Genomic DNA, 23,136 nt, shown 5'->3' with positions numbered 1-23,136 from the left:
TATATCTAAGAAATACAATCATAAATTACATAAATATATGCAAATATTATATTATACATATATACAAATAATTATATACACATATATATATATATAATAAATATATACTAGATACTCAATAGTCTGACAGTCACAGAACCATAGAGAGTAGAATGGAAAAATAGTGAAAGAAAGAGAAATAGAAGAGTAGTAAAAAGTTACAAATTGAGATAAAGTTCCCGTAGTTTATGTTTAAAAGAAATTTTATACCATTAACTGTATATAAAAATGAATCAGTAGTCCAATGTCACAATACATAAGTATACATTGAAAAGTAACAAAATTATTCCCTTCTCTTATCGATTGTTAGCCAGTTTTGTAACCGGCCAATATCACCACTTCAGCTGACAATTTGATGAGCGACATCAGGTACTTTGCATTAAAAGGAGATTATAATTTATCAAAATTTAAAACACCAAATTAAATATTCATGTAAATTTATTCATTCTTAAATATAACAAGCAATTTGTAAATATACAAACATTTACACGGTCTCCATGATGTCTTATCCGGAAATTACCTGAAAATAAAAATTACCCATTTTAAAAATTTGTACACTGCGATAAAATGTATTTCTTAGACGAATAAAAATCAGATACAAATAATCTGTCCTCAAAAACATTCAGAACAGGTCTGTGATATGATCATCATTAGAACAATTTTCATGAATTTATTTAACAGCAAATAATGCCAGTATTGGACCGTTTGCTGTTAAATGACATTTTTATCCTGCTGATATAAGCAGGGTACAAATATCGATCGAATTGGGCAAGGCATAAAATATTGACTGCAACATTAAGCGTCACTTCTTGTCAATGGTGTTGTGTTATTAGATAAATATTTATTTACATTTCTTCTATGCTCATACTATTGAATATCAAACTTTATTTCCTGTTGATTTAAATTTGACTTAATCAATCGTTATGCATTGTAACCATCTCAGTGATTTTCATGACAATTCACAAACAAACAGACAGACACATAATATATGGTAATATGAATTTAATAAACAATTCGAAATTATATGATTGAACCTGATATCTTACCACAAATCCCATTGCGCATTCCAGTGTACAACTAGTGTCGTAACTTCATATTTCAGTTTTGCATCAATAGTCTGGTATCTATAACAAATAGTACATATTAGAATAATGTAAAATATACTACATTCCATTATTAAACGTTTATTATTCAGTCCTGTTGAGCTTGTAACACCGTCATGGTGGCATCAGGGCGGAGTTTATCATCATAAAATTAATAAGTAAATAACATAACATAGAGATTCTTGATAGTCATGCTTCTGTACAGTGTATTTATTCTATATCGTTTTCCGACGTTGTTATTAAATAGAAATATATACATATTATTGCAACAACCATACGATTGTACCATCTAACGAGAAAACCTAAGTTAATTTTTTTTTAAATACACCAATGACAACAATAACAACAATATAATCAACTTGTACTAAATTATTAAGTCGGTCGTAGTCATTATATATTCAATGCCAAATAATAAAAAACAAACACTTAAATATATAGAACTAGATCTCGATGAAGCCGGATGGCGTTGCCGGGTTAATATATATAATATTAAACACAATTATATAGTAATATATTATATAACTAACTTTATTAGTCATTATCAATCTGGAAGAGTATCTTTCGAATTGTGTAATAGATTTCTAAAACCGGTGCAGTTTAAGGATTCTATTACATTATTTGGTCCCAGAATCTACTGTCCTCATAACAAAATGTTTTTCCTCTTTACAATATTAATATTGGTAGAAGTTGAAGTTACATTACTTTACTTACCGTAATTACAGGTCTCATGATTCTCTGCATTTTCTACCTTGTCCACAGACTGCAGACAAAATATAAAATATATATGAATACAATAATTCATAAAGTCAATTGTTTCTTATTAATCACAATAAATTCAGTCCTGTTGAGCTTATAAAACCGTCATGATGGCATCAGGTTATAGTTTTATCATCATGGATAAGTTGTACTAGCGTTATAATTCATGCTCGAGCAGATATACTAGTAAACTACACGATTACTCTGTAGTAAGTAGAACTTATCACAAATTATTTTTACTTATTTCTAATTTTATATAAATGGAAATTATAGCTTTTCCACTAATGATTAAGTAACACATAAATACGTGCTTATGTTGTCAGATTTGAAACTAATCTTTAAAAGAAATAAACTCGCTACGGTAACAGTGGCAATAAAGAAATACTTCTCTCTTTTATTAATTACTAGCTTCCCCCGCACCGAATACATGTATTATACATAAAAATCTTCCTCCTCTTGAATTACTCTGTTGCTGAAAACTGCATTAAAATCCGTTGCATAGTTTGAAGAAGTAAGCGCACATACAGCACTTTAGATGTGCGACTTTATTTTATACTATGTAAAGATTTAACTTTAAATGAAAACCTAATTATATTTGCAAATTGAAATGTTTTTTCTGCATATTCACTGTCATCATTAAATAAACGTAGCTAACATAAACTTCCTAAGATAAAAATGCAGTTAATAAGGTCTAAAAAAGAAGATACCCGAAATATATAATGAAAAATATTTACCTTTTTCATAATATCACTCCATTTGCAACCTGTAAACAAATTAGGACTTATAAAATATGTACAACAAATCAAAATATAAAATTAGAAATTAATTAATTCAGAGAACTAATATAGTTTCCTCATATCGTCAGAACAGGTCTGTGTATTTGTCATCATTTTATATTTCAAATTTTTGTATTCCTCCATTTCTAATTAAAACTGGTGTACTTTATAAAAGACATACAAATTTTTAAATGAATCAATATCTTACCTAACTAGTCAAATGGCAAAATTGATAGATAGTGATGAAATACAGGTGTTACTGTGTACATACTTTCATATTCATGATAATATGATATAAAAACTTCCTAATATTGTTAATATGTATGACGGATAAGACACCAAAACAGAATTGAATGAAAATATAAATTTTGAAGCATTTCCACACGAAAATGTTATTATAATTTTAGTATTTTTACATAACTCATCTCTGTAATCAATAACGGGTACAGGTAATAACTTTCTTTAGTTAATATTTTTAACAGTGAATAATATCTTACCTGAATTAAGGCGCAAGACTTCCATGATACGATGTCCATATACTGTAAAAAATATATATGTATACAGTAATTTGAAACAATATGTATAAACAATACAATTTTATTAAGTGTAGCAGTACTATTGGTAGATTTATAAATCTTACAGAAAAATAATTCGAAGTTAAAAATTTATCCAAAGATAAAATACGCGTTTTGCAATAACAACTTCTGACATAGTCCTAAAATATTTTGAGTAAAATGTCATAAATAATTTAGAAAATTTAGTTTACAATTAAACCAAAACTAAAATAATCCACCAATACACTGCCACACAAGTTGTGTATACAGAGGCTATGCAAGTAAAACGATTGTTTTTTATATTTTTTGCAACCCCCTTACAATCCTTTTTTTTCACATTCAAAAGTACCCTATATTCTTTGACCTGTGTACGTTTTGGAGCGTAAGACGGCCTACGTGACTATTTTAGTCACTGTAAACACAACTTCATATAACAAATATTATAAATACACACTCACCTTCTTAAAACATAAATCTACAATCTAACCTACCCTGAGCAAAATTAAACAATGCAATTTACAATAGAAAAATTATAATTTAAAAATTAATTACAGTATAAAGTAAAGAAGTACTTCTGTCTCACGTCCGTCTATATATTAACAATATCTCCGCCGTGGGGGAAGCAATATAAATATTACGACACTATCAACATACAAGTATCACCAGGTATAATAATATTAACAATGCATATCGACCAGCAATATTTTATTGTGTTCGTAGCGCTCGCCTGCTTACATAATATATAAATATATATCAATTGAAAACTGCTCTGTGTAAAAACAAATTATAAGTAATAAACAATAATATGGTACGCGTGAGGCGCTGAAATGTTATGTTACAGTATCGATTGTATTAGCTATTGCATTTATAATTTTGTCTCGCAATCGGCCAATTTCAGGTTTAAAATAAAACAATCCAATTTCAGGTTTAAAGAAAAAACATTGAGCTGAAAACAATATTTTCACTAAACGTTAAATCTGGGAGACCCTCCTTCAGTCCTTTCCGTTTCCTTGTGTCCTGTAACAAACAAATAAGAAAAATTATCAATTAATAGAAATTATATATCATTAGAAAAGGGTACGGTTGAAAACCAGCGCCGCACAGGAGCATCCTGTCGGGATACGCTGCAGGGTCCTTTTGCTGCCTTTAATCAAGTAGCCTTTAAACATGTTTTCTTTTATGTAATTTGATTGGCAACAATAAATGATCCTTATTCTATTCTTAATAAATACAAATATATGTAATATTCTAAGTTACTCATATTGATTATGGTTTTATTTAAACAACCTCACTTGATAAATAGTGATAATATCTTCAAACGTGTTAAGATAACATTTTATATGTCGGTATATAGTAAATATATGTACATATATTTAAGTAGCAGTTGTTTACGAAGTTATCTCTAATTTCCCCAAATACATAATTGTATCGCAGGCGCCGTAGCGTGCAGTACTGGGACATAAGGATAGAGGTCCTGTGCAGCGTTTGGACGTCCGCGAAAGTATCATCTCCGTCCTGACAACACCCGACACAGTCCGCGCGCGCGTGGCAGCTACGCCACCATGCGCGCTATGGTGCGGTACGGTAAGTACAGGACAGTATTAAACCATAGTAATAAACTAGGTACTGATATATGACCACAAGTATCATTTGTGACGAAATAAATTACTGGAACATATGAGACCCAAAATATAGCTGAATTACAATTAAATATATTTCCAGTATTGTAGATTTATATATTGTATATATAGTATTGTAGTTCCAAACTAAGCAAGGCTAGTACTATAAATACTACATTATATAACTGTTATAAGCAAATAAACTATAAATTTTAATCCCTTCAAAAAGGTATAGAGTATTTAAGGCACACACTCATCATTAATTCAATTGCTTGTAAACTTGTTCTACATCAGATAGTCTAACTAAATCTATATAATCATACAAAACGACCCATACCATGTAGATACATATTGTAACATGTACCGTGGCTCCATTAAACTTGACAGGTACAAGACAACTAAACCAATTTAAAATTGTTTCCAACCAAGAATAAAACCAGTATTTTACAGATGTAGAAATATTAATATAATAAAGCAGTACTGACCTGGACGACGACGTATGGTTTGCTGCTTGGTTCGCATGGGTCTCCAGGTAGGATCTGCCAGTGGTCGAACACGCACTGCGGGAAGGCTTGCCCGCCGGTGTTGGAGCGGAGGTCAGCGGTGAAGCCGAACGACTCGTTGACGGGTAGGTATGCCTTCACTACGAACATAGGCGTGCCGGCGACTTGCGACTCCTCGAACACGTGACCTCGCCGTCTGTTCAGCACTCCGTAGATACCACCGACTGCTACCTCAGGGCACTGGGCACACATTGCGTAATATTAATGAGTGGACGTCAGTTTTGCTGTTCATATTTTGTTTAAACAAACAAAACAGCACAGTACAAAATTTCAGCTAAATCAAGATAAAGTGTATTTTATGTATCTATTATATTCAAGTTAGATCCCTTAGGTAGAAAAAAAATCGAGGTTAAGTGATTTTTATGCTTTTTATACAAAATGACCTTGAGGTACAAAAATATTATGCAATAATTTTCAAACAATAAGGAAATAGCTTGTTAACGTTACAATTATGGTGATAACATACACGCATAATTATACAATAGAATCTAAATAGTAGTCTGGCGACTTTGCCAGTCTCGGTTCGCATTCATTCCAAACACGATTTTGGTTACATCATAGACAATTGTGTGTTATTCAAAGTCTATAATAAAATAACCATTTTATAGGCTGTGGTGACATGTCCAAATAATTGAGCTACATTCTGTGAAGTTTTTCACAATGCACAGATTAACATCAACAAAACATTATTGAACAACACATTTGCAATTAAATCACTCTGAAAATAATGCAGAAAAAATCAAAATCCCATGCATGTAGGATCGGCCGATGGTAGGGTTGTTACAGTTAAAAAAATTTTGTTAGTTCCCCTATTCAGGCAAGGAGTATGCGTGGGTGTCAATGCCAAAACAAAGAACTGTTACTCTGCCACGTCTCGGAAAGGCGGTACTATCGTGAACATGCTAGTCCGCTCAGGATAAAACGTGGGGGTCATGCGGGGTCACGCATATTATATTCACTCTCATGCTTTTTAATTTAATAATTGTATTTATAAGATCATTAAACATCTTAGAAACCTATTTTATTTGATTGATGTTTAATCCATTCCTTGATAACTATTTTATAATTGTGAAAGACAGTGTCAAAATAGGTTTGTAAGAAGTTTTAAATTATCATAAAAAGGGATTTTTAATCCCATTATACTAGTAGGATCTATCCGAATAATAAAATGCAAATTTCTACACTACAGTTAATGAAATTTGCAAAGATGGTATCAAAATGGTTATACAAATAAAAAAAAAATATCTATTAGAATCATTATTGTTGAAATTTTCTTTCAACAATTTTATGGTTGCAAAAACAGTAAACACACTATTAAAATTATGACGGGGTGGTTACACGCTCAGTTATCTGGTAAAATAAAAAGAGGAACTATTACATTTTTTGTTTCTAATGGATAAACTCAAACAGATTTTGAAAACAACAGAAATCGAAATTAACAGAAAGTAATAGTACTCAAAAAAAAAAAGAAACCATTACAATAAATGCACCCTCTTACATTATTAGCCAGAGTTAGTAATTACTTGGATAATATAATAAAATTTCAAATAAACAGACATTTCGTGTCTGTTTATTAGCATGTTGTTCATGCTATATTAGAAATTCTTTATTACAATAATAGTCTCGTCTGAAATTTGTGAGCATATAAAGATGTGAATTAACGACTGCAGTGGTATCTAAATCTTACGTTATTATTTCATTATTAATGAATAACAATTATAAAACATGTAATAGTGTTAAATGGATAAACTGAGCGTGTAGTTGTCGCTGATATTTTTTTAGTTAGACATACCTGGATCTCGCACAGGTACACTGGTTCCATGAGACGAGGCTGCGCTGTCAACAGACACGCGTAGAGACACCTCCTTGTGGTTGGGATGATCTGACCGCCACCTCTGTTGTCAATTTACATAATGTTATTGTTTTTTCTTTATACATCTACTATATATATATATATATAGTGGACTTTGTGTGAAACGTCAAACAAGATGTTACTACCATATTTTAAGCGGCAACCTCCGTATATGTACATTGATATATATGTATAATCGCTTGCGCATTGTGTGTTCATGAGTTTGTATGCTGTGGCTACACACCTTTGAAGAATTGGTAATAAATTTATACTCTGAACCTTCTTGTAGTCCGAGTCCATTATGGATAATTCGTAATGAATAATCCTTGGTATAATTACTACCCTATTACCTTTTGTTTACCATCAGAACATGAGAGTACACAATTCCATCATTGTCCAAACAAAAAATACTGTCATATATTAGAATATAAACATGAAACTAAATCTGGAAATATAACTATACCAGAATAATACCATAACTATTTCTACAAACCTGTGAATAGCGTCAGTGTGTAGCGTCACGTCATAAATGTTGAACCTGACACCTCTCAAATTCTCTTCAGCCATGACACCCTCCTTGGCCGCCCATTGGAAACCGGCGACGACAGAGTCCTTGATTTCATTGAGGTACTGCACTCCCTTGGAACAGTCAACCATGATGTTGGGGCCGGTGCCCTCGGGTCCGAAACACCAGATCTTACGGGCCTCGGTGACGTCATACTCGTATTTGTCGCTCAGGTAGCGGGCACGGGTCTTGAAGTCGTCGCGAGGGTTGACGCGTCCCTCGTCGATGTCCTCGGCGAGGCCGTCGGGCATGGGTTGCGCCTTCATGAACAGACGGTTGTGCTTGTTTGGCGACTTGGACAGACACATCTGATCGGACTCCTCGCTAACAGTCTCACGGTACGATACGACTGGATCAGACTTCTTGATTGGAATGCAGGCATGGTCCTCTTCCAAGTCCTATGGGAAAGTAAATTTTTGTAAAATTTGCAGGTGTTTAATAGACAGTTTAAATAAGTGTAGATTATAAAAAGTAAAGTATCTATATTTGGTAAAGGGTCACAAAATGTCAACATCTACAAACAATGAAACAATAGAAGGCACAAATCATATTATCCTTCTAAACATAAAATTCTAGTTATCTTCTATCTACAAGGGCCAGATGTCAATTTAACAATAAAGTTCCAATAACTTTAGGCTGTGATACTATATCCTTTGAAAAAAAAAAAATGGTTTGCACTTTTAGTCACCTTAAGACAGATTTCAAGATGCAACTCTCCTGCGCCGGCGACGATGTGCTCGCCAGACTCCTCGTTAATACACTGCACCATAGGATCGGACTTGGCCAACCGCTTCAGACCCTCCACCAGCTTGGGCAGGTCGGCGGGGTTCTTAGGCTCGACGGCGACACGCACGACGGGTGACACGCTGAATTTCATGACCTGAATAAGAGTAAAATGCATATAACTTAGCGTTTTAAATGCAATACAAATGTAAGATAATTTATATGCCTATAGAATGGTGTCTGTTCTGAGGCAGTACAAATATTTTTATATAAACATTCATTTCACTACAGGGTACAAACATGAGTATAATTGGTTACATCAGTATGGGTGCTTTCCATATATATCATGTATGTATATACAGTTGTCTAGTACTTATACACTACACAAGCTTTGCTTTGCTTGGGACCAGATTGGTTTGTGTGAGTTGTCCTGAGATATTATTAAATAAAAATTAATCTGATTTCATTGGTCATGGTCATGCCATGACATTGACATAATCTATTGGTTTGTTTTTTTTATTTTCTAATACTCTGTAGAGGGTTTTTAAAAAGAAGCAACAAAATTTAAGCACAATTTTAAATCTTAGTTAAATTTCGTTTGAGACTCTATTGGTATATATATATATATATATATATATATATATATATATATATATATATATATATATATATATATATATATATATTAGGTAGGTGTTCTGGATAAATTTGAATCGTAAATAAAACAGTTCATGCTGCTTCTGCTTCTTAATGCTTACCTTCATGTTGTGTGCGTTCTTGAAAGTGGTGATGGTTCCAGTCTTCACAAGAAACTGATCGACTCCGACCAGACCACAAATGTTGCCGGAAGGCACATCCTCAATAGCTTCCACGTAACGGCCCATCATGAGGATTGTACGCTGGATGGTCTTCTCATACAGATCCTAAGGGGAAATTAATACATATACATATACAGGAGTAATTGAAAGAACAATAAGTCGGCGCGAAATAGAACATTGAAAATTAAGAGACAATTATCTTGAATGACCTTTCTTAAAAACGTACATGTAACGTACATTTAGAATAGAAAACCTAACTAACCATCACAATATCATACGTATCCAAATACTGCAATTTCATATCAATATTTTTTTTATGGAAATATGCTGTTTACATGTGAAAGAAGAAATGAAATTTTGTAATTATTCAAGGAAAAATATTTCTTTTTTACAATATTACTTGTATTGTAGTGAAAATAAAAATGTATCGCCGACGCCGTAGCATGCAGTACTAGGACATAAGGATAGAGGTCCTGTGCAGCGTTTGGACGTCCGCGAGAGTATCATCTCCGTCCTGACAGCACCCGACACCGTCCGCGCGCGCGAGGCAGCTACGCCACCACGCGCGCTATGGTGCGGTACGGTAAGTACAGGACGGTATTCAAAATAGCAATAAAAAAGGCTAATGATATATGATCATTTCATTAGACCATCAACAAGTAACATTTGTGAATGAAAAATTACTGTAATACGTGCGCCTCAAAATGTAGCTTGTAATCCTAAATTCTAATTCAATATATCTGGCTTCTGTCATACGGTTAATGCTTGTTCAGAAACCGGGACTACACAGAAATACTGAAAGGATTGATAATGTCTTGCAAGTGTACCTATTGTATAAATAATATTGTAAGGATCCTTCTGAATTAAATAAAGATAATAGCTCTGCCTACCACGCACGCTACGGTGCGGCGAGGTATGTTACATGACGGTATTTCAATGGATTAATCTAATATAACATTACCATGGGAGGGATTGTTAATAATGCGAGCATATGACCCCATTGCTACAAATGTACCATGTCAAGTTGACCTACATGTGGTACCCTACCTTGGAAACCATCGTTATAAATTCCCGGTGAATTTGCCACGATGAGCTAACTGACCTGACATCGTTTTCATATTATCGTCTACTGTAACATTATACAATCATCCGTGGAAAAAATACTTCCTTTGTCTTTTACAGTTCCCAAAATCTTTACAGTGAAAAAAGGTATGTAAGAAAATTGGTGATATAATAACGTTGAAGAGTTAGTTTGGTCTAACCTGTTTAGGAACTGATGTGAATAAAAATATTTTAAATTATTTATCAAGGAAATTTAAGCTACATAACATCACGCTACGATCAATTTAATAGCAGCGGAGCATAAATAAGAAACGTAGACAAAGGTGTGCGGGTCAGCTACTTAGAACTTGCTTAAGTAAATATTATCAGCAGTTACCATGCCAAGCAAACGTCACTGTAGATTAATAAAGATTATAACTTAAAAATATGGATTACTTCATAATTTATATATGTACTATATATACATTTTTTATAAATTTGTAAGTATCTAATAGTCGTAATTATGTATAAGTATTTGCTTAGCAATAACAGTATGTCATAAATATGTCATTTAATTACAATAAAAATAGAGATATAACAATTTATATATTTCCAGTGTTTTTTAGTCATGAATAAAATGCATTAAACTCCTACATATTTATTTATTTGAATTGCATAAGTCGAATTATAATTCACAAGTATGAGATAATTAATTAATAAAATTTAATTAAGCTTAATATTTTTCTGCCAGCATTTTCAAAATAAATTAATAGAATAGGATAGGAAATCATTTATTCAAATAAACTTAATTTAAGCACTTTTGAATAGTCAACATTTTTTTTTAATAACAAAAGACACTTACCTCTTTCTTGCCAGGTTGGAAGTTAGGGCCCATGATGCGGGCCTTCTGTCCAGTGACTACTTTGCCGGAGAACACACGTCCGAAAGCGTAGAAACGACCCTTGTCCGATGTCGGCACCATCTTGCTCACGTACATCATCAGGGGCGCTTCAGGGTCGCAACCCTACACAATAATGTTTTTTAATTTATACAGATCATCGCCTGTTATGAAGTCAATCATCACTATAATGTGGTATGAACACAGAATGGGAAATACAATAACTACAGAGAAATGTGGATTTACTGAGGGGGGAAGGTGATTGTTAGTAATGTGGACTACTGTTGAACCTATAGCTAGCAACGCGGTTCTCCGTGGAAACCATCGTGACAAATTCCTTATGAATAAATATGTCATAATGGACTAACTGACCTGACCTCATGCTCATCTTATCATCCTCCACTGGTGCCCAGCCAGCGTAAACCGTTAGAGCAGGATTTTTTTTTATGTATGAATTTGGAATGGTGCACCCATTATTCCATTAACATCCATAAAACTGTATTGAAAGATGATGATGGTGATGTTGCAATGGTTTAGACATTTAGAAGAGATTGCTGATAAGAGAATGAGATTTATATATGGATCGGATTATCTGGTATTATATTATATCTGCTCACACCAATGGGTGATGTGTGACGATATAGTTTAAAAATTAAATCCAAATTAATATAAAAATTTACTTCATTTAATTCTAAAGGGTGTATCTCAACTTTAGTTGCAAAAAGATCAAAGGACCTTCTTACCAATCCGTGTTAAGAATATTATATTCGTCCTTGTCTGCCGCTGGTGTATAGCATCAAAATCTTTACCCAGTATCAATGGGACGAAATTATAATAACAATTTATTTTATTTCTAGCAAAAATATAATTTATTAAGTTTTATTGTTAATATTACAGTGCCCGTAAAAACTATATTTCAGTCCCTAGTGAGTTAAAAGTAACCTCTATGGTTTAACTAACAAAACTTTGTTTTTTACTATTAGAGAAGAAACAGATACTAAATGCAAATATTTTTGTGTATATATCCTATAAGTTATAAACTAACTACTATAACTAGAACATACCTTGATACCGATAGCGGCTTCGTCGTCATGTGGGCCCTCGTACAACATCTCCATACGGTACTTCTGGGCGACCACCGGTGATGGCAGATGGATGGCAATCATCTGAAGCAAAGCTTCACCAGCCGGCAGCCAGGTTCTCATCACCACCTGAACAACGACATGGAATTAATATTAATTAGTATTACAGTACTAGCGTTGCCCTCAGACTAAAGTGTTATCCTTCAGACATAAGTTGGCCTACAAGTTAATTTCTTTGGAGTAACATCTGCACTCGCCCCTATCGTTTGGTGAACTTGTAAAGGTCCACTTTGGCCAATAGCATTAGAATAGTCCGAAAAATACTGCATTCTTAATGAGTAAAAAAAACTAAAAATCAATTATAATACCAAAGAATTCAAATTATACAAATGAGTCTTCTTACCAACAGCCATAAACGGCAATACTATTGAACACTGTCATGTTATGTTATTAATAGTTTTTATTTGATCCCAATTTTAATCTGTTAATAGTGGGTACACTCGTCGATGTTTCAGGATATCCTTTCTTATACTTTTGTGAATGGAGCTTTATTTGCCTAATTCTGTAAGTACATGTATCTAACATTTATGGGGTCACAAACCATATTGGTTTCCAACCAATTCCAGAAAGAAACATCCTGTAAGTCCACTTTGACACCCAGAGACTTATGATAAGTAACCGGCAACACTTGGGACTGGATATGACCAAGATAAGTAAAATAAAAGAGAAATATTTATTTATGATTTTATACATTGAATTTTATCAATCGAGATTAATATTTCAAATTAAATTCTTCGATTCTAAATATGTTTGTTTCTTATTCGATAAATTCTGTTGGCACCTCGAACTTTGTATATTTTCCGTATTGAACCTAAGTCAATACAGAACGTGCTTGGAACGTCTACGTGTTGTATGACATTTATTTACTCATTTTAAAGTACACAATACAAAAGCTATTGGTAAAGGTAAGTACATTTGGCGGACTTATTTACATATAGTTATAACTATGTGTGCTCTTTACTTTCTTTTTATGATATCTAGAAGTGTCTATTTGTAGCTAATGGAAAACAAAGCTGCCTTACACCATCAGAAAATGTGCATGCAAGGTGACTCCAATATTCAATGAGTTATTTTTTTTATTGAGGGTTATGCGATATTGCCACGTGTTTAGACTTGTAACACTGCGAACATAGATCTATTGTGCCCCTCGCCCTTTTTTAAAGCTCGCTACCTAAACCAGTCGGGCACAAGAATTTATGGATATTCTTAGGAACGATGGATTTTATCTCCTCAGTATAGTGTACACTTTCCATGGGTTACAAATAGATTACATATGACAAACATACATTAGAGAACACACCAACCTTCAACAGAGCCTTTCCGTCCTTGTCGGCGTCTTCGTGCTTGAGTGTGACACCGATCTTCTTGAGGAGACCGTCGATCTCTTCCTTGCGGAAGTTCATGATCGCGTCGAACACCTTGTAAATGGGATCCAGCACGTACATGCAGAAGGAACGCTTGTTCTCATTGTCCTTCTGTTTGGCCCACTTCTTTGTTTTGGCATTGAAAAAGTTCTCTCCCCACAGTCTATATCACAAAATTTGATATCTTAATAATAAAAAAGTAAAACCTAATAAGGAAACATTTTCAGTTAAAAATTATAGTAAAATTAATATTATTTAAAAATTATAAATATATATATATGATTTTTTTTTGGGTTCATTATTGCGTATCTTTAGTAGGTAGTCCAGCGGAACAGTACACCGCTTTTCTTCCTAGCTCGATAAAGGTTTGTATTTATGAGTATGATTGTTTGTAATATTAATGCTTATTATATTTATATAAGGTGTTTTTTGCAATGGTTGGGACATGGAAGGGAAGTGAATGAGATTTATATATCAATATTATCTGGTATTATATATTATCTCTGCCTACTCCAATGTGTGACGATATAGTTCAAGTATTAAAATCCAAATTAATATAAAATATACATCATAAAATTCTAAGGGTGTATCTCAACTTAAGTTGCAAAAAGGTCATAGGACCCTCTTACCAATCCGTGTTAAGAATATTATATTCGTCCTTGTCTGCCGCTGGTGTATAGCATCAAAATCTTTACCCAGTATCAATGGGACGAAATTGCAATAAAAAATATTTTATTTCCAGCAAAAACATAACATTGATATAAGATTGCCTTACAATATGTCTAGTATCCATAACACAATACTCTGCTTAGCTTGGTGTAACTGTGTGAATGACTATTTAAATTATATTATTATTTAAACTACATTTCTAAAAATATTTAATATACAGATGACTTTGTTACAAAGGTCAAATATAAGGTTAAAACGTGTAACTCGAGAGGGTATACTCCGATGTAAGTTAACTTTCAAGTTAAAATGTTAAGTTACATGCAGTTGGAATTGGTTCAGTATATCGTTGTACATAATTTCATTTTCACAATAAGCGTATAATAGTTTGTACAACTGTTGACATTAACAAAATTACTGTCCCTATTGTTTTATTTGTTAATGTAAATACCTATTGTATATGTTTATCGGACTGTAATGGTAGCGCTATTTAAATTGATAACAATTTGAAGATACTGATAATCAGATATTTAATTGAAACGTAACATGAATTGTTAATATTACGGCAATAACCCGAATTACGCGATCGGCTATGTCATAAGTCGTCAAAATCTGGTGTAAATACATTTTGGTTACCATTAGACGTCACGAAAGAAGTTACGAATATTTGGAAGTCTTATGAAAATGTAAGATGTGTATGATAATTGAAGTCTATACAAAGATCATTAGCAGCTACAGAATGACAACTGTATTTAGTGAGTCTGACATAACGGAGTTTCGGCTGTCCCAGTTTTACCAGAAATTGCTCATAATAATAATAATAGCCGTGGAGAATCCACACGCCATTTAGTCCCAACTAAGCTGTGATTGTACTATGTTACTACACAATTGGTAGATATACGTAAATACATATACAATAGAAAACATCCAGAGCAATACGAACAATCATAGTCACGAATACAAATGTTCGCATCGTGCAAGAAATCGAACCCGCGATGGTCGGAAGTAAAGCGGTGTGCTAAACCACTGGACCAGGCCCTTAAGCAATTTGTCATCTTATACCTAATTAAAATTTTTGGATTTCATATTTATACAGTTGCAAATGGATGACAAAACTGTCTACTAATGAAACAATCAACTCGATAAATAGGACTTATCATTTGATGTTATTTAATCATAGAATATAAATTATTACATATCACTAATGTAATTCTGGTGTCAGTCAACATGCTGTGACATTTTGTTTTTATACAGGAACTAGCTAGTCGTCCCGGCTTCGCACGGGTGTCCATATATTATATACATAAACCTTCCTCTAGAATCACTATGTATTTTTTAAACCTTTTTTAAACCGCTTTAAAATCAGTTGCGCAGTTTTAAACAGCGACAACGGATTTATTTCATACTATGTAATAATCACTAACAGACCTCTGGCGCTGACTACTTTACTTTTTGATCTGTGTATCAAATTTAATTTGTTCTGTCTGTCCAGTACTTTGTGTTTTAGAGTAATAAACATCCAAAATTCCTTTTTTAGAAACTTTGCTTGTAATAATAGGATAAACATGCCCTGTTCTACCCTTACCTGTTCATGAGTTTGACCAGATCGATCTTGAATTTGTCTGCGTACATCTCGGAGAATTGTTTGAGGGTGAACGCCCATCCGTGCAGGCCAGAGCCGAAGCCCACTGAACCCTTGCTGGGGTCCACACGGACCTCACCTATTATCAGCAATCAACAAAATACCATAAAGAACATTGTTTCATTTTAATTCTTAAGCTTAAATCTACCAATAGCCATCGACTGGTGGATTGTGCTTTATTTGCCTAATTCCCTAAGTACATGTATCTAACATTTATGGGGTCACAAACCATATTGGTTTACAGCCAATTCCAGAAAGAAATATGCTGTACGTCCACTTTGACACCCAGAGACTTATGATAAGTAACCGGCAACACTTGGGACTGGGTATTACAAAGAAAAAAAAAAAGAAATATTTGTGATTTTACACATGGAAATTTATTTATCGGGATTAATATTTCATCTATTAAGTTATTCCATCCTAAATATGTACGTTTGTTCATAAAAAAACCCGTTTCCCGTTATCTAATGCACACTTGTGCTCATTCTAACACTCCATACTTCCATTAAATTTCATATGGTTTCAATCAGAATTCAATTTAATAGGAGATATGAAAAAAATGTTCCATTATTTTTTTTTATCTTCATTATACATTTCCAATATACACATACTTTTAGGTGTATTTAATATAAATATATAACAAGGCTAAAGGTATAACTATTGATTAAAACAAAAGTTTCAGTTCAATTCCAAGAAGTTGACAGCATTTTCTCCCGACCAATGAAAAACAAACACCAGCTGAGTGGGCCGCGACCTCAGTCTCGACCTAGTAGATACAAAAATCGATCGCACGGCTGCCACGTGTCTACACGATGCTACAGATAATATATAGATACAAAGGGTAATGGATAATGGAGCGATTCTAACTATTATAGAATACTTGTTTACATCATTTACAATCTTTTTAATACAGTTTTCCCTTTATTTGGGATCGACGCAGTATGAAGTCTTCTTTTTCATTCGTCGTTATATCTGCAAATACTTTCCTTGCATGCATAACATCATTCACACAATGCATACATTTTTTAGTTGCTCTTTCTGTCTTTACACATTCATATATATATAATATATACATTGTAATAAAATTAGTGGATTCTACAGAGGTTGTCCTCGGTAAATCTGTGGTATATTTATTTTTCAAACCTTCGAGCAACCCATTGAAATACAAATCAGTTCACTAGTTTTGGAGTCAGGTCAATAATATATGAATTACATAACTATATATGAAGTAATTACATTATTGTAATTAAATAACAATTATATAATAGTTAACCCTATTTATGTAATGTTTTTAACAATTATGATATTCTATATTAATAATTTAATATCAAATCTACAATGCTCACCCATGGGACCGCCGTCGTCATTGTAGGTGGCGATGATGACGTTGACGTTTTCAACAATACGCTGGAAGGTCTGGTACAGCTCCTCAGCCTCTAGCTGCAGCTCGAGCAGGGCGCGGTCCATCTTGTTCATGAACAGGATAGGCTTAATGCGCTCAGCGATGGCCTGACGCAGCACAGTCTCCGTTTGTACACACACACCTGGTAGAATGTTGTGAAAATGTAATGAAATGCACTTAGATGTACATATTATTATGTGGAATGTAATACTTGCTGAAGTTTTCTCAAGAGGCTACACACCATGGAATTTTTCTGGAAGGGTACAGTTTCTAAGGGTCAGCAATGCGCACATGATACCCCAGGTATTTTAGACATATATATATATAGTATGGTAACCATTTACCATTAGATGGGCCATATGTTAGTTTGCCAGTCATAGTATATAAAAAAATACAATGTGAGGTCAGTAGTAATTATTGTACAAACTAAACAGATCCTCAACTAATAATTATATTGAGACAAAGATTAAGTAAATTAATAGAAGAAAAGCTTATATAGAATGGAGCTGTATATAGTGATAATTTTTATGCCATATGTGTACAACACTCCAATGGACCATAGCAACACAGGTATTTCTTTAAAATACTAGTGCAGTAATAATAATAATCTATTATGCAAATCAGATTTACAATTTTTGTATAGTCCTGGCATCTGTACCTCCCATCAGTTGTAGCCAAAGCCAATTCCTTACCATCTTTTTATCATGGTGCCATTTAACAAGTAATATTATAATATACATATATATAAATTAAAATTAACTAATATATTTGCACTATACATTGAGTTTCATTTAATAACATCATTAAGATTTGGGGAAAATATAATATTTGTATTCATAAACAGTATACATACCATGTACTTGCATTATGCATTATTCCTGTAAATTATAAACTAACTTTTTTTATATAATTGCAATGGCAATCAAGCTGACAGTATACTACATGATAACTTCGTACTCCTGATACATTGCCATTTTGAGAACTAAGATGTTACCAGAAGCTATAACTTCACTGCCAAGTCATCTATAATAAAAACTAAACTAAACTACTTGCGTACAGAGGCACTCATGCAGGTGTTTCTCTCTCTTTAATCAATACTTGCCTGGAGAACAAATATTAATTATGCTGTAGGTAGGGAAGGTCTTTACCAGAGACACAGTCGACAACGACCAGGGCACCATCAGTTACACGGAGAGCAGCTGTGACCTCAGAGGAGAAGTCAACGTGACCAGGTGAGTCAATCAAATTGATTAAGAAACCCTTTTCATTCTTTTCACGCTGGTCAGGGTTTGTAATGAACACCAAATCTTTCTCTTCGAGCTCGAAGAACATAGAGATAGCTCTGGGGACAAATCACAGTAGGTTAAAGATCAGGTAATGTAGCTCATTTACTGTAAAGTAAGTAATTTGTGCAATCAGATGGCCGTTCTAAAAATCTTCAACAAATTTCAGATTTAATGGTAATGAACAATCATCATATGTTTAAGACACTGTATAGTCAACTTTTTAGGCTTTGAATCACAGTCATACAGACATACACATATTGGAGCACAAGAGAAAGGTGATGAGAATGAGGTGCTAGTGTACCATGTTAAGTTGACTTTCAATTCCACTGTGAAATTTAGACTAAATTAGTGACTAAGTGATATACAAGGATAGGAAAATTGATCTTTATATATATAGTATCTATAATAGCCTATCATCCCACTGTTGTTCCACCAGCATAGGGGTGCCATTGGAGTAGGCAAAAGCCCTTAATACATTGTTGTCCATTAAAAAATTACATTATGCATTGGTAGCCAAGAATTATTACATTTTGTAGACAAAAAGATATAATTCTTAATAAATGGGACAATTCAAAGATTTAATGGTCAAAAATGTATTAGGAATTTATATTTATTACAATTATAACATAAATATGGCACCTTATTACATTCTTGCATAATTATTGATAATTGAAAACAAAGATGGTAACAAACAATATTGTGCAATACCTTTTAACTAGAATGGTATAGAAAACTTTGTTAATATTTTAATATATATACTAGCTCTGAATAAAGGTGATTAACATTGATTTCTACATAGAAATTAACATGTGCAGATATGTCCATACTTTAATTAGTTATTGTATATAACCTATGCATGTGGTGTTTAATTTAAAATTGAAATACAAGGCAGTGATTAGTTAAGGGTATTATATTCTCAAATATATTTTAATCAAAGTAATATCAATTTCAATTTCTTAAGATATTTGTATATTATTGATATCATATTTCAGCATTAGCTTAGAAATAATATAATGAGTTCACTTTATTTCACTGTATTTATGACTTTAAACAGGAACAAATAAAGTTTATAATGTACTACCCCCTCTGGGTGGTGGAGGGGTAGAAAGGTTATTGCACCATGTGGTTACTTACGTCGACTTGATGGTGATGCATCTGTCCTGCTCGTCTTTTCGGGTATCCGTGAAACGGGTCTCTCCGGCTCTGGCACCGGCAATAATACCGGCCTTGGACACAAGCGAATCTGTTAATGTTGATTTTCCGTGGTCGACGTGGGCGATCACAGACATGTTGCGGATGTTCCGCTTCTTGTCCATCATGGAACGGATCTCGTCCACGGTAAAATTCACCTGCATAAACCAGAAAAGATCTCGTTAACATATTTCACAACAAAACACAGATGGTCCAACACTTGTCAAACGCACATTTTATAACATATCTTTCCATTGTAACAACGTTTTCATCTGTTTTAAAGATAACCGGTGTATACTGCAGTGAACCAGATATTTCACAGCAACACTTGAAAAACGTCACCCGACGACAAAGACTACGGCAAGGGATACGTGAATACTTTAGCTTCAGAATAGGGAATACTTAAAATATTGACGCAAAACTATAGCACAGTAGCACCGCATCACTTTTCTGGACACTGATAGAATGTTAAATACTTACCATATTGGATGGTTTTTGATTTTTGTTTCAATAAAATAAACTACCATACGCCAGCAATGGCGTACGCTTGAAAAAGGACCCTTTTCGTGGGCCGGATATGCCAGGCAGCTGTCAAATACGTTTCAACCATAGACAACTTTCTTTGAAATACGTTCTACGGCCCTGGATGATCTTGTCGACACAGAGTCGATTTTAGTATTAGACCCTTCTATCTAACTGAAAAAAAGGAAGAAAAACCCTACAATAAATTGTCCTTTATTGCATTAATAAAATTATAGAACCGTAATAAATTCACATGACTAAAAAAATGCAATACAAAAATAAATGTTAAATTACTCACACACTATGCGTCACACTTGCAAGAAAATATTGACAGTTCATTAACTAACAAGTTCAAATTGTGTTAATTTGTTTGTTTCATAAAATAAATGTAAATAACAGTTATAAAACATTTATTACATGTAGTACATGTAGTGCTCATTGAAAGAGATAAATCCTTACGTAGTGTTGTCTCTATCTAAACAGTGACTAAACCATAGAGTTAGTTGAAGTATTTGTTTATGTCTCATCTCATCGTTAAGGTTTAATATCTTAAAATAAAACAAAAAAAAACTATTAAACACGTATTCATTCCTATTTGTGCTCTAGTTATTATATTTACCCAGTCAATAATATTCTAAGGATAATTATTACTGTTGTAGAATTACAGTCTATCTGATAATACAAAACAATAGTGAATAGGTTTCTATTAACGGTATTGGTCTATTGTGGGACTTGTTCTGCTAATTATTTGAAACTAATGATTCAATTATAATTTCTTATGTTCCCGTGCTCCGTTTTATTTCTATTTTACACACGACAATAGTATTTCTTTTATTTTGGTGATACATTTTTGAAGTTACGAAGTTTATTCGTCTTTATCTGAGAACATATACCCGTCATATTAATAGTTCTGCTCTAAAGGCACAGATGGCAGTATTGGTAACAAAATTGTAATTTATATTTAAAAAAGTAATAGCACAGATAATATAATATTACATAGTAATAGCTAAAATATTACTTGATAGTACCTACAACTAGTTTATTCATTACTATTTTTCAGTAAATCTAAATACCTATTAATCAATGTTTATTAGGTTTTTGGTACTAGTTTGTTTTATTATTAATATTTAATAATAGTTTGGTAATTGGTAGTCACTTTTACCGTTTTTTTAGCGTACAATGTATTGCTAATAATTTTATCACTAGTTTCAACAATCCCATATTCCGAAGAGGACAGCGTTTGCAGCGGTGGCTTCTGACATTATTCTGCAACGCGTTTTGTACAGTACCTACTCTATAAATACAAATATAGTCTGTGGATACCCACCGTTAACGCAGGTGCCTTCATTATTTCCAAAGAGTAGAGTAAATATACCAAAAGGATTTATTTCATATTGTACTTGTATAATTTATAAACCGTTGATTATGCAACGTTTGTATATGTACACAGACCAAGTTCTACTATAACTGTCACACACTTCAGAGAAATTTGTATTGATTATATTTGCTTTGATTTACTAAAATGTAATTTTATATATAGTGCTAAAAGACTGTAATTTGTCGGAAAATGAGCTATATATATAGTTATGAATTAAATGACACTTTAAAAGTTTGATATAATAATAATTACGTTTTAAAATCCAATCTGTCTTTTAAAGCCAATTCCGGATTCTAATTTATGCATAAAGAATGGTAATGCAAGAAGTTTGCCGGGGACGGCACTGTATTTGTAAATATACTGTGACATTTGCAGGTGCTGATAGAGTAGTCATGTGACTGACACGGAACTTCCGCACCCTGTTAGGGGGATGAAGTAAATGATGTGTGATGAATAGTGATGACTGACAAATATTGTTTACAGGCAACTGCGAGCATTTTACGTCTAGTTGTTTGTCACCCAGTTAAAAGTTTAGATAATTTCGATAATCAATAACAGAGTTGACAAGTCGAGTGTTGTCTTCCCGCTTGTGTATCATTGGACGTTGAACTTTTTTGTTTATATTTGTATGTATGGCGTTGGCAATAATATTTCGAGAGTACCGAGATGTGTTGGCACTTTGGCGAGCGAGGTCGGGTTTTTGGCGGCGTGCAGAAATCATTCCGAGAAATCGTACTAATTAAGTAACGACGAGTGAAACTGACAACTAGTATAATTATTTTTTAATTAAATCTATCGATTTATAAACATTATATAATTTATCTAATTTAAAAAAAAGACAAGTAAAAGCTGCATTGCTTATTATAGTCATGCCTAACCGTTAAAATTTTAAGTACTATGGATGTGAAAGTTTCTGAATATGTTTGGTTATTTGTTAGATACTCAATAACGATTAGAATAATATAAATGAAATTTGGTATGTAGATAGATTATATGCCAGATTAACAAGAGCATTGATCTTGCCTGTGATCTATGTTACATACGCATGGTGTATTTTTGAACACAACGGAGCAACGACGGAAAATAAATACTAGTAAAAATGCTATTCGTATTTGAGGAGTGATGTTATAGGTATGAAATAATAACAAAAAGTAGCTACTCAACTGGACCGTAGGGATAGTGATAAAAATATGAAGTGCCCAAGAGGCCGTTACTATGGTAATAAATTATTTTGAA

The 23,136-nt window shown here is 33.1% G+C and overlaps 1 protein-coding gene and 1 long non-coding RNA gene across 5 annotated transcripts; both read right to left on the bottom strand.

Moving 5' to 3' along the window:
- Positions 1-459: 459 nt before the first annotated feature.
- LOC131851173 (uncharacterized) lies at positions 460-4,096 on the bottom strand. 4 transcript variants are annotated; one of them, XR_009357867.1, is made up of 5 exons: positions 3,687-4,096; positions 3,172-3,213; positions 2,633-2,661; positions 1,086-1,163; positions 460-559 (listed from the first exon to the last, which is right to left on the bottom strand). It is a non-coding gene; the product is annotated as an uncharacterized LOC131851173 (long non-coding RNA). The 4 variants fall into 4 exon arrangements; XR_009357868.1 differs by lacking the exon at positions 3,687-4,096 and adding an exon at positions 1,854-1,902 and having other exon boundaries at positions 3,172-3,253; XR_009357865.1 differs by lacking the exon at positions 3,687-4,096 and having other exon boundaries at positions 3,172-3,253.
- On the bottom strand, positions 4,094-20,588 carry LOC131851184 (translation elongation factor 2). The gene is made up of 15 exons (XM_059201630.1): positions 20,481-20,588; positions 19,944-20,158; positions 18,672-18,865; positions 17,468-17,665; positions 16,065-16,200; positions 13,754-13,976; positions 12,372-12,518; positions 11,272-11,433; positions 9,309-9,473; positions 8,516-8,707; positions 7,756-8,225; positions 7,203-7,305; positions 5,333-5,590; positions 4,183-4,245; positions 4,094-4,105 (listed from the first exon to the last, which is right to left on the bottom strand). Exons 1-15 carry the CDS (start codon positions 20,481-20,483, stop codon positions 4,094-4,096), a joined length of 2,541 nt encoding a protein of 846 aa, XP_059057613.1. The 5' UTR covers positions 20,484-20,588.
- Between the last annotated feature and the right edge of the window lie 2,548 nt (positions 20,589-23,136).

The sequence above is a fragment of the Achroia grisella genome, unplaced genomic scaffold (genome assembly GCF_030625045.1).
Source record: "Achroia grisella isolate CSIRO2021 unplaced genomic scaffold, CSIRO_AGI_Agris_v1 utg781, whole genome shotgun sequence".
In the NCBI taxonomy this organism is placed as follows: Eukaryota; Metazoa; Arthropoda; class Insecta; order Lepidoptera; family Pyralidae; genus Achroia; species Achroia grisella.
Note: the sequence above shows the minus strand (reverse complement) of the source record. Positions and strands in the feature narration are given on the sequence as shown.

Coding starts and splice junctions, on each gene's coding strand:
- LOC131851184 (XM_059201630.1), bottom strand. Junction 16,201..17,467: donor TGACGACGGCGGTCCCATGG/GTGAGCATTGTA, acceptor TGCTGATAATAG/GTGAGGTCCGTGTGGACCCC. Junction 5,591..7,202: donor TGTACCTGTGCGAGATCCAG/GTATGTCTAACT, acceptor ATGTGTGCCCAG/TGCCCTGAGGTAGCAGTCGG.